At 32.8% G+C, this 13,181-nt stretch overlaps 1 protein-coding gene across 1 annotated transcript in view; it reads right to left on the bottom strand.

Annotated features, from left to right (window-relative positions):
• LOC108906107 (remodeling and spacing factor 1) overlaps nt 1-12,928 on the bottom strand; it is a 54,674-nt gene extending 41,746 nt beyond the window's left edge. Inside the window, exon 1 of the mRNA XM_018709268.1 lies at nt 12,586-12,928. Coding sequence (XP_018564784.1) covers nt 12,586-12,730 — 145 coding nt within the window. The 5' untranslated portion in view covers nt 12,731-12,928. The remainder of the gene's footprint in view (nt 1-12,585) is intronic.
• Between the last annotated feature and the right edge of the window lie 253 nt (nt 12,929-13,181).

The raw sequence follows: 13,181 nt of genomic DNA, 5'->3' as shown, positions 1-13,181 counted from the left end.
AAATCCTTAACTTTTCGAAGAAACTTGAAGAGATCAAAAAGTTAGTAAATGAATGGGGTTTTTTAGACATATTTTTTAAAAGGAAAAAATTTTATCGAAAAAAAAATTATAAGAAAAAATGTCATAGGGGTTGATTATTTCAACCCCTTACAAAAATAGTTCAGGGTTGAAAAAATTTCAAAAAGTGTAGTTTTATTGACAGATAATGTTCACCAAGTTTGGTTTCTTTAGCTTGATGTACGTGGAAGATAAAAAAGAAAAACAATTTTTTTTTGTAATTTTAGGAGGGGCGTAACTTTTCAGGGGAGGGTTTTTTCAAAAAATTTTATACCAAAGACCCCTATTAATTTTCATCGGAGAATCGCCCCTTGAATTTTTTCGGTGTTATTTAGATACACCCTGTATACAGGTTCGGAAAGTACCGATGGTCCATCTGCCGTTACTTGAGAGCCATAAAGTAAGTCATAGAAATCCGTGTGATAGAGAAAGATGGCTATAATGAAAGCGTCTAATAGTCATCGCCCATTTCGCCCTTCCACAAATAAGAAGTGGATCTTATTTGTGGAAGGGCGAAATGGGCGGTGACTATTAGACGCCTTCATTATAGCCATCTTTCTCTATCGCACGGATTTCAATGTCTTACTTTATCGCTCTCACGTAAGGGCAGATGTACCATCGGTACTTTCCGAACCTGTAAGTATTCATTTATTTATTTAAACACATATAAGGTCTACAATTTGCAGGAGTTTATACAGACATGCAAAATAATGCGTGTTACAAGCAGCATATCCCAACGTTGTACACTAAATTACACACTTTCATAATTAGTTACTTAAGTATTAAGTACTCAAATAGTAGAAAGAGACACACAAAGATACATATACCAAAGATTTACTCAAGTATTACTCAAACTTGTACACTAAATTGCTCCTGTGGTTTCCCCTTGTCTCAAACTTATCGATCGTTTTTTTTTTAATATATCTATTTATAGAGTTTTTGTAATATTTTGTAAGTTTAATTGTTGGCATTCAAAATATTTTATCTGTTGCGTTTCATCATTTTGAATTAGTAGAAGATATTTTAAAGGTTGTTGTAGATTTCAAATATGTACGAAGTTACTTGAAAAATGAAAAAGAATTACTTCAAATACAATGGTTTTTCGGGCCCTACTTATTTCACACCTTCATAATAGGGTGGTGGATGTGGTTTCACGTTTACCTCTAGAATTGTCAGTGTGTTTCTGGTTTGTGCTGTGGTATACGAGACATTCCCCCTCACGCCATTCCGTGTTCTCTAGAAGAGGTTCTGCTCATTCAAAAGCCTTAATCACGATTTAATATTATTTAAATGTAATTCGATTTCCAATGCTCACTTCTCCAGATTGTAAAACTATGATCCTCACACAAATCCCTTAGTGTCTTCAAAATTTATGTATTTACGTCCATCATCTGAAGTATGTTGAGCGAGGGCCAAGTTCTTAGGCTGATTGAGTCGTAGGTTCTTTCATGTTCTTTCCTTCTTGTAACAACCAATCTCTTTTTTATACCTTCTACTTCATTTCTACCACTGTACTGTGCAGGTCTACATGCGCACAGCTACACTGATGCTATAAGACCAGTGATAACATCTCGAGCGGCCTTAGTGAAACTTTAGCATTTTTGACTAATGAAATTGTGGAAAACGACTACTTCATGGACTATACGCCCCAGCTGGCATTGAATCACACCCCCATTATCTAGTACATAGCCAAGATCATTCATCAGAAAAGTCACCAGACATAGACAAATTTCAAATTTATCAGTCCTCATCAGCATGCCATAGGTGAGACGACTGACAAATAGCTAAATAATTTATTAGTCGTCTTATCTATGCATGCTGACGAGAACAAATAAGTTCGAAACCAGTCTATGCCTACTGACTCTACTGATGAATGATCTTAGCTATTTACTGGACAATGGGGAGTGTAAAGCTCCCATGGACTATCATATTTTTTGTCCATTCATATCACAGCAATTCTAATCACCATGCCAAACAGATAATTTGAAAACAGTCATGCTCGATAGTCAGTTTAAACATCTGTCGAGGCTTGATTTTCGACACGTTTCACGATGGGCTCACTATATTTTTTGTTGATTTTTTTATTAGTGTATCGTGTAGGTTTTTACTGTGTGTGTTTAATTTTAAACTATGTAGTTTAGAATAGACAAAAGACCCCGCACAAAACTAATGGAAAAAGACTTTTCGTTAAATTGTTTGAAAATGTGGGATTAAGTAGATGATATGATGTAGATCAAAAGCCCCCATGAGCCCGACCTCCACCTATGCACGGTTTCGGAGATACGTGAGCTGAAAGTCAGGTAATATAGCCAAATCTGGACTTAGCGTTACCCAAGGTCAATGGCGTGGACATGGCAGATGCTTGACCCCACGTGTGTGTGTTGTATGTGAATATGTGTGTGTGCGGGTGTGTGTGTGCGTATGCGTAAATGTGTATGTATGGGTATAATAAAAAATCCTCACTCTCAACAAAGCTAAACTGATTCTCTGAGAATTATTTGGAATACTTCCATCAACAATTGCCATAAAAAGAATCTATTGTCTCAATGTTTTGATTTTGATGAATCGAGTATACTCATTTGATCTCGGAGTGAAGGATATTTAACATTATCTTCATGTCTTGCATACCCAAGTACTTACCATATAGCAACCAATACATGGGCGCATGTTCTTAAAGTCCTTGCTCCTTGTTTATAGGTACATAAGTAACCAAGAATGGGTTTATCTTGTGGGTACACATGTTTGCAAGTGACCCATATTTGAAAGTACAACGTCAAGAACGTCGCCGGACGCACCACGGGGTTCCCGGAAGCCGACCCCTGTAGAGTGGCGCCAGGACCAGGGACTTCTACCACCGACTACCAAGCTACCTACGACCGACTTCAACACAGGGCACTCTCCAACGAACATTCACCCTGTTAACACGTCTTTCCATACAAAAGTTTTCTGTACACCAGTTTTCAATAAAATTCTTTATTAGTACCGTTGAGAGAGCGTTTATTTCTTGCTGTACAGCAAAAGGATGGTTTACATACTCTTCAGTAAATGAGATACATAGTTGATGAACCATGGCATTTTTGAATGGAGAAAATCCTCATGAAATCTGGTTCGTTTGTATTTTGATCCATGTAAAAAGTGCGTTCTTTATCTTCTTCCTCATCATGACCAATTCTTAGGGAGTCATCCTGTACATAAGATGGTGCCAGATTTACTTGGTAAGTTCCAAACGTTAGATTCCGAAAATAATCTTCTGCAAGTACTGGGAATAGTGAAATATGGCCAGGTGTCAATCAGGCCATTCTCTTCGCTCTTAGGCGCCCTAGGTTCTCTTTTCTACTTTTGCCTGAACAATGTTAACTTCTTGCGCTTGCATCAGCTATTCTATTTTATCAGCTAGATTTTCATCTGTGTCTGCCATCGTGATGATTCCGAGATATTTATTTATTATAGCTCCGGCAATTCGAAAAAAATCATTCAAATTCGGGATATGTGATGTTGATACTGTGTAAGAAAAAACCTTGAAAATACTTTGCAGATATCCGTTTCGAGCCTCTACTGCCCATCTTGTTGTGGTTATTAGTCTTGACTTATTTGCCTCCTCAGTTGAGAATTGAGTCTGATTTGGCTGTAGTAATGATGGCTTTTGGTATTCAAACCAATTCTCTGTAAAGTGGGAATAGTCTCTCGATATTCACGATCTACAATACATATATTATCTTGTTATCGAAACCAGTCTCGCACTCCATTAACATCTCTACTAAACTCATTCAGGAGAATTCTGGCATCGTTGTTAGCTGCATTTGAAAAATAAAGACCTTGAATGTCTAATATAGCTATCAGGAGCAACTGTCATTGAAAGTTTGTGCAGTCATATAGGTCACTTTTGATTCCTGTGGTGTAGGATTATACAAACCAATACTCAAATGGAGTCGCGTGTCTCTACATAATCTTCTAGGGCAATAGCCTCAAATCCACTGTTCTCGGGGGCGAATCGTATCATCAAAGTCTGACCGTTGATATGATTATGCTTACCGTTTGTCTACTTGGATATTGAAACATTACACTTAAAAAGTTATCGCTTTGATAATTTCACAGTTTGCAGAAAAAGCAAAGATCTTTTCTGCTAATATACCTATATCCTCCCAGTACTGAAACAGGAGCACAATAAGTAAAAAGATCGGCGATATTCGCTTTAGAAATCGGATATATGTAGTATGTATTTCGAATTTTTTATTTGTTAAATTGTTCTGATTTTCATAATTACGCTGAACGCGCGACTAACTTCGACGCGCAAGATCTCTAAAAAATGTTGCAATTCTTGTTGTTTCAAAATTTGGCTATATTGAGTGACTTTCAGCTCACGTATCTCCGAAGTCGGGCCTATGGGGACTTTTGATCTACATCATATAATCTACTTGATCCCATATTTTCAAGCAATTTGACGAAAAGTCTTTTCCATTGGTTTTATAATGAGACATTGTTATTTCTTTTTTGCAGCCATCCTTTAGCTCGTATATTTTTTTCTTTAGCAAAATTTCTGTTGCTGCTGTCATTGCTAATAATACGTTCATAAGTGTTCAATATAAACTGATACCTCAGAGTGTAGTCTTATCGGCAAAACAGTGTGATGATACAACACGACATTTTAAGTTTAAATCATTGCCAACTGGGGCATAAAGCTGAGGAAATAGTTGANGATACAACAAGACATTTTAACCCTTTCATGCATAGTGTCCACTAGAATGGACATTAATTATTTTCTAATTAATTACAATTTAGTTATCTAGTAACTTGAAATGCATAAAGTCCAATCTAGTGGACATAATATTAAATGTTATACTGGCGCCATCTGCCAAATAATAGCTTGAGTTAGTTTTAGTGTCCTACAAAGTTTTAGTCCATGAAAATTGGCAGTGTCAACAAGTGGGTAGTGTTTATCATACTTTGGAGCTGTGAAACTTTTTTAGTATTCAATTTAGAAAAGGTAAAAAATATGTTAAATATGGTTTAATGCATGCAGTAAACGCCTAATAATAAAGGATTCCTAAAAGTTTTCGTTTTATATTATATTTTTCTTTATTTCTACCTGTCCACTGTGGTGGACATCATGCATTGTCATCAACTTCTAGAGGGAAACTGAAAAATAACATTTTGCTTTATTTGTGTTTCAAAGTTTATATATTTTTACAAAACTTTTGGGAATAATTATGAATAGGTAGCAATTGGAAGTATTTAAAGAAATAATTATGAATTATTAACATAATTTGGCTTACTGTAGGGTCAAATTTCATATCTATTTTGAGACAGCCAAAGAAGTTAGCAGAGATGGATGATATTTTCAAATGTATTAGCAGTAGAAGCTTCTATGGTCTACCACCAGTGAAGGTACTTTCATCAATGTAATTTGTTTATTTTTACAATTTTATTCTGTTTTACTTCCTATAGCACGTATTATTTGAGGATGATGTAATTTTAGAAGATCTAGAAAATGTGGAAGACCATGGTGAAATTCTTTATTCTGAATTGAATGATACATATCCTGTAGATGCTAATACTGGTAATTCATCAGATGAAGAAGATTTCGTAGTTCCAATTGAGGAAGAAAGAAATGAGGACTCTTCGGATTATGATAGTGATGACAACATACCTTTTGCCGAACTGATAAATAAGTTAGATAAATGGAATGATAATGTAAAATAAATATATGGTAGATGCAAAATATAGCTGTAATGTTGACATAACAAATAAACGTTGATTTTTTTGCACAATAATGATCGATTCGCACTTATTGGTATATTATCGTTTGTTGCATGATGTCCACTGTAGTGGACATCATCATGCATTATCATCAACTTCTCGAGGGAAATTGAAAAATAANATATAATATAATAATAGTAATAACATATAATAATAGTTAAACATAAAAGTTAACAATAGTGAAAACACTCAACAAATTTTAAAGTTCAAAGAAAGTTTTAGTGCCCTCCTGTCTATGTTTAAACTTATCACACTGCTATTCTAGTTTTTCTGTATAAAGATTTGTTACTGAAAGCCCATAAAAACATTTGTAATGGAGGGTTCTTTAACCAGTTTATTTAACAGAATGTTATTTTTACGAAACTGTTTTGTAAAATAGGAAAATAATATAGTCTTCGGCTTTGGTTACTCAAATGTCTTGTTACTTTAGTTTTTGTTTAGATTTTATTATTCATTCACAAATATTACAAAACAAGTCATTTCCTGGAATATGTATGTTCTTGGGGATACTATCAACCCACATTTCAAATAATTCATGTTTATTACTTTTCTTTTTTTAGCAATTCTTAGAACTTATGTTCTCAATTAATAATCAAATTATGGAACTATTTATACAGGGTGTATTTAAATAACACCGAAAAAATTCAAGGGGCGGTTCTCCGATGAAAATTAATAGGGGTCTTTGGTATAAAATTTNGTAATTCATCAGATGAAGAAGATTTCGTAGTTCCAATTGAGGAAGAAAGAAATGAGGACTCTTCAGATTATGATAGTGATGACAACATACCTTTGGCCGAACTGAGAAATAAGTTAGATAAATGGAATGCTGTAGACTGCCACATACGTCCAGGTACTTTACCTATGTTTCAAGGATTACATAAGGTAAACATAAATGCTGAATCTCCATTGGAGATATTTTTATCACTGGTTGATGAAAATATGATAGATGAAATAGCATATCAATCAAATCTATACGCGCATCAGAAAGGAAAAGACAATTTGGGAATCAGTAAAATGGATATATATACTTTTATTGGAATAACTTTTGTTATGTCATACATAAGATATCCAAGAATTAGATTTTATTGGTCAAGTGAAGAAGGCCTCAGAATGGATCTTATTGCCAATGCAATGTCTGTGAATCGATATGAAGCAATTCTGAGATATTTGCATTTCGTAGAAAATCCAGTTCCTGGTCAAAATCGAAGAGCGGAAACGAGCACTGCTGTGAATAAAAAAAAAAAAAAGCGAGAGAATGATAAATTGTGGAAATTACGTCCATTTCTTGACAAATTACAGGAAAATTTTTTAAAAGCTATGGATCCTGAAGAGTATCAGTCAGTAGATGAACAAGTGATACCAATGAAAAGCCGCATTAGCATAAAACAGTATCTTCCAAAGAAGCCCAAAAAATGGGGTATAAAAAATTGGGTTCGTGCGGGTATTAGCGGCTACTTGTACAGGTTTGAAATCTACCAAGGAGCTAAACATAGAGCTGAAGTTAGTAAGCTAGGTGCATGTGGCGATGTTGTGTCAAGATTATGCAATGATATTGAAAATAAAAACCACAAGGTTTTTTTTGACAACTTATTTTGCTCGATAGATCTTCTAAAAGAACTTAGAAAACGAGGTATTTATGGAACAGGAACTATGAGAAGTAACAGGCTCCGAGGTGCAAAGGATGTTTTGCCAACGGATAAAGTTATGAGCAAACAACCACGGGGAACTGCATACGTGGCAACTAAAAATGATGTAACAGTTACGAAATGGTTTGACCGAGCACCAATGCTTGTGGCATCCACTTGCGCAGGAAAACATCCCCAGGATAAGGCTAAAAGATTTAGCCGATCTGAAAAAAAAATGATAGAAATTGATAGACCTTTCTCTGTCAAACTGTATAATACTAATATGGGGGGCGTAGACTTGCACGACCAGTATCTAACAATGTACCCGATAAGACGCAAGAATAAAAGATGTTATATAAAAGGTTTTTTTCACTTTTTAGACGTTGCATGTATAAATGCGTATGTAATTTACAGAATGGCTGGCCACACTGAAAAAGATTTTCTCCAGTTCAAGGGAACTATTGCCAAATCGCTAATTATAAAGGGCACAACTAGAGGCAATCGCGTAGGTAGGCCAAAATCAATAACTCCTCCTCCAATACTAAAGAAAAGAAAGGTAGAACATGTATCTCAAGAAACCAGATTCAACAATACTTTGGGTCACTGGCCACGTCTCACTGAAATCAAAAACGCAAATAGGTGTAAATCGTCAGCTTGCAAGAGGAAAACAAAATATATTTGCAAAAAATGTAACGAATATCTTTGCCCAGATTGTTTTGAATTTTTTCACACCCGTGATAATGTAAAATAAATATATGGTAGATGCAAAATATAGCTGTAATGTTTACATAACAAATAAATGTTGATTATTTACACAATAATGATTGATTCGCACTTATTGGTATTATCGTTTGTTGCATGATGTCCACTGTAGTGGACATTTGTATTTTTGTAAATTTTGAAAAAATTGGAGTTGAATTTGCATTTAAACTGTTATTCCTATAATATAAATAATGTGTTTCGACAGAATTTGAATTTTATTTAAAAAAATTTTGTTTTTTCAAAAATTATGCATGAAAGGGTTAAGTTTAAATCATTGCCAACTGGGGCATAAAGCTGAGGAAATAGTTGATTCACACAATATTAGTTAAACGGCCTAGTGAGGTATTAGAAATACATTGATAGCACCTGGAGGGCAGTAGGCACATGAGCCAGTAGACATAAAGTGACAATGACATTTAAATATATGACATGACCTTTGCATTGTAGGTTATGTCTCACCAATAATCAAAGTTTTTGCAGTGAGCCACCACTGAAGAGTAGACAGTGAAGAATGGTGACCAGTTACAGATGCCACTATGAGCCACCAATATCTAAGGAGTGGTTCCATTCGTAGTGGCCTTAGAACCAGCATCAAGAATGAAAATCAACATCATGACGGATCAGGGGTTCTGATACCAGGATCATTCCCACAGAGCCTATCTAGAGAATAGAAGGGACTGTCAAAGTTTCCTATCTAAGGCTAATGTAAGTCTGTAATTGGCGGCAATCAAGTACATAAGTAAAGTAGGTCATAAGAAACCCAAAAATCATAGCACTATAAATTTTACCATCACACTTTAAATTTTCATCATGGCACTTTAAATTTTCACCCTGACACTTTAAATTTCACTGACTATTATTTATTATTCACCTTATATGATTAAAGCTGTATGTAGTAGGCTAATTTGGACACATTTAAATACTCTTGTAGTTTCTGCAAAACAGGCAATATGTAGTTCAAGTGATATCAAAGTTTCAGTTACTAGAAAAATTGAAAAGAATTTTTCTTTTTTCAGTATATTCTGTGATATCCAATAAATTTCTTATTTATGAAACTGTTTTGTTTTGTAAAAAGATTCTTCACAAGATTCTTTGTTCAAAACTTATTATATATCCTCGAATCATTCAGCATTAATTAAATACATTGTGTGTTCACAATGTACTTAAGTATACAGTGGAAATACCAATACAATAATAAAAAATAATAGAGAATGTGAAAGAATTAACTCTAATAAATTGTAAATAGTCACGACCAAGTGATTTTTGATTTTTATAAATACTAACTCATACTTACTAATAATTTTAACATTATGTAAAAATAATATAAAAAATAATCTAATGTCAAGAGGCTACCAGATTTTATTAACTAATTAACGTATTTCAATGAAATTTACTTAATATTGATCCTGTTTTAAGTAAAATTAAAAATATGATACATTTCCAAAAAATCTAACGTTAAAATAAAATTATTATAATCTTGTTTGACTTACATTAATCACTTTCTATTATAAAAAGACAACGATGAGGGTAAATAATGTTAATAAAAATAACCACTGTTAACCACAAGTGACCCACAATTTGCCTTTAGTTTTGCTTCATTGTAAATAACATACTTTTTACCTTGGTCTATTTGTTAAGATGAAAGACTAATCAAAACTATTATAAATACCAGGTAAGTAGACTATACCGTTACATCAATTCAACGATTTTCCTTGACAGACCTCCATATTAGTAATATATAATTTGTGAATATACATCTAAACCTCGCATGTGGTCTATGAATTGTTGACAAAATATGAAAGTGAAAAATTTTCCTTAAATACAAAAGTTAGTAAAATCAACATGTTTTTGTGCTAACACATTTTATTATAAAGCCGACTACACACTGAAAGCTGCGCTATGCTGTGCAGTGACAGTAAGGCATATTATGCTGATTTTCCACCACTTTTACCATGCAATCTGTCATAAGAATGCATGGGTAAGTCAGCACAACTTCAGCCCATTTGCCACGACATCACACAGCACAGTTTTCGCTGTACAGTAAGATTTATATTTTTGGAATATTAAAGAATAAAACATCTAATACACATTCACTTTTTAATTATAATTTCTAAAGTAAAGTATACTGTAATGACTTCCCTTGAAGAATGTGGATGTATTAAATAAGATTTATTGAATTTTCTGTTTAATAAATATTGCTTCACAATTGAAACAAAATATAATAAACAAAATACCTACATTATAAATATGCAAATCAACGATTTCATTTTTGTCAAGAAAGAAAAGATGACATTATTGTCTGTTGTTTTCTTAAATACTAGTAAATTTTCAGACAGTTAATGGAAGTTTAATCTTTGAAGAAAAATTAGTAGTTTTATTCAATACTTTTATTTTCTTAACACTGACCTACTTTTCAAAAAACTCTTGTGTTTTACTTATATGAGATCTTGGTTAACCTCAAAGATTTGCTGAGATTTCTGGTATATAAAATACAGTTAATATATTGGTAATACCTATATTACAGTGTGATCTACTAAGAACCAAGATACCCCTCTAAACATATTTGCGACACAAGGTTCAAATAATTTTTTTTTGTATGTAGCAGTTTTTAGAATGTATATACTAAACCAATTAGGCATCATATTCTAATTGATAATTTATGGCCTGCTGCAATATTTTTAGTAATATTTGGGAAAATCGCAGTTTTTTCAAAAATTTTACAACTTTAGTTAACATCACACTACATCTACATCTCAAATTACTTCATTCATAACGCAGAATACTTTTTAACATTTTTTAAGTTTTTGTTTAAATTTGAAAATCTAAAAGGCTCTGAATATGATACCTATTTAGCCAATTACTAGCACACAATTACTGACACAATACTGACACGATTAGTAAATAATAAAGTCAACTTATGGACCTAAAATTGTGAAAATATTAGGTCTAGGTACTTAAGATTATAAAAATTTTATTAGTAATTTTATCAATTTTCATTTTCGGGCATTTCCACATCCTCTTAGATTTTTAAATCGAAAGGGAAACTTCATAAATTTAAAACTTCCAAGTTTGTATAAAATTCTGCAGTATAAATAATAATTAATATATATAGGTGTTTTCAGTGGTACTGATTATGGCGATATAATCAGGTTTTTAATAAAAAAAATCTCTAGTGATTTCCCCAAAAATCACTTTTTAAAAAATCATGCCAGGTTATGAGTTGCCTACTGACATCTCCTGGAATAGTTTCTGTCTACTGGTTATATTCGAAGTTACATTTTTCTATCGAACTTTCTATTTTGACGTCTCCCAAAGATGGGATTCAAATCCTCATCTGATCAAAACAAATCGTACATTAATAGGTACCTATCACAAAAACATTCCTTTACAATTGTGGTCATGTGCCATTATCATGTTGATAAATAAATCTTAAATGGATTTCCCCAGGTATTTCCCATTAGCATGAGGTACCATTACATTCTCTAGTATGTTTCGGTAACAAAACGATTCATAGTGCCTTCAATCCAATGAATGGGTTCCACTTCCATACCATATGAAATATTTGAAACCACTTGTTTTGAGACACCAAATAGTTTTTTTATCAATGTATGAGGCCACCCAGCTTTATAGACTTCAACAATTTTTTGTTTAAGGTCTATTGAGCAATTTTCCCTTTACTTTTGTTATACATTATTTCATAAGAAATACATGTGCCAGTCTGCACGTGGCTAAAAGGGATAATGCATACATACACTTTACAATAATTTTAAAATGAAGTATGTTCACGCTGTTCAGTGTATTTCACTTGTATCTTAGGCGAGTAAAATTTATTTGTACATTTTAATTAGATGTTCTAATTTTATTCGATACTTTAAATAATAACATACTCTGTTGAGCAAAATTTTTAACTGCAAATATTTCTTTTAACAATAATTAGTGTGCATGGATAGAAAACTATTTTAAATACCATGTAAATATTATTGTTTATATAAATTATTCTAAAAAATATGATTAAGTATGTTCGATACAAATTTTTAAGTATAATTATAACTAATATAACTTGATTTTCTAAACAATAACAATTAAGTTGAAACTTAAATTGACGTCAAAATAAATAATCATAAAAAATACTTCACTTTTAACTGTAGTGGATACTTGAGTACTTATTTGTTTTTATTTTTTATATGAATTTTTCATAATTGAACTAAAATAGGTATTTATATAAATATAAAAGGAAAAATATACCATGATGTATATTCACATACCTAAGGACACCTATTAGGTAAATAGGTAAGAAAATTTAAATAATTATAATAAACAAACAAATTGGTTGTGGCAATTACAGGGTCATAATAAATGGGTGTAAATATACATAATTATTTACCTTCTTCGGTATTTTCAAGTGCACCTTGTAGCTCTAAGAAATCTACATTAGGTAAACCACACTGTGTTCCAAATTTTTCTAAAAAAGCACAGATAACAGCAAAATTTGGATCGCTTTCACAAGAAGCTTCATTATCAGACGCCATTGCGGCCGCTACGTTTGACAGTTAGTCCACAGAATTGTTCTCACAAAACTTAACAATACACATCATCGTATTTATAATAATATAACAATAATAATGGAAAACGTACATCACCGTTATATTTTAATAATTAAAATATTAACACGTACAAAGTACACAAAACTAATTCCACCTCACATCCATATTTTATTAAAAATTCCATTAAATTCTTCCTCTTCTTCATAATTTGCAAACTATGTTGAAAATTGTGGTCACAGGCACAGATCGAGATATCTTTTCTTGATCTGTGGTCACAGGTAACAGCATGCTGTCCTGTGGTATTATACTGTACTGTGCTGTGACCTGTGGCTATTGATTGTGGCACAGAATAGAAACCTTATTCTATTCTGGGATTATGGCGTGAAGTGAAGAAGGCCGGTGTCCCATGCATCCGAAATCTGATGTACGATATCCG

This window comes from Anoplophora glabripennis, unplaced genomic scaffold, assembly GCF_000390285.2.
Source record: "Anoplophora glabripennis isolate ALB-LARVAE unplaced genomic scaffold, Agla_2.0 scaffold272, whole genome shotgun sequence".
Taxonomy (NCBI): domain Eukaryota; kingdom Metazoa; phylum Arthropoda; class Insecta; order Coleoptera; family Cerambycidae; genus Anoplophora; species Anoplophora glabripennis.
The sequence above is the reverse complement of the archived record's forward strand: the minus strand, read 5'-3'. Positions and strand labels throughout refer to the sequence as shown.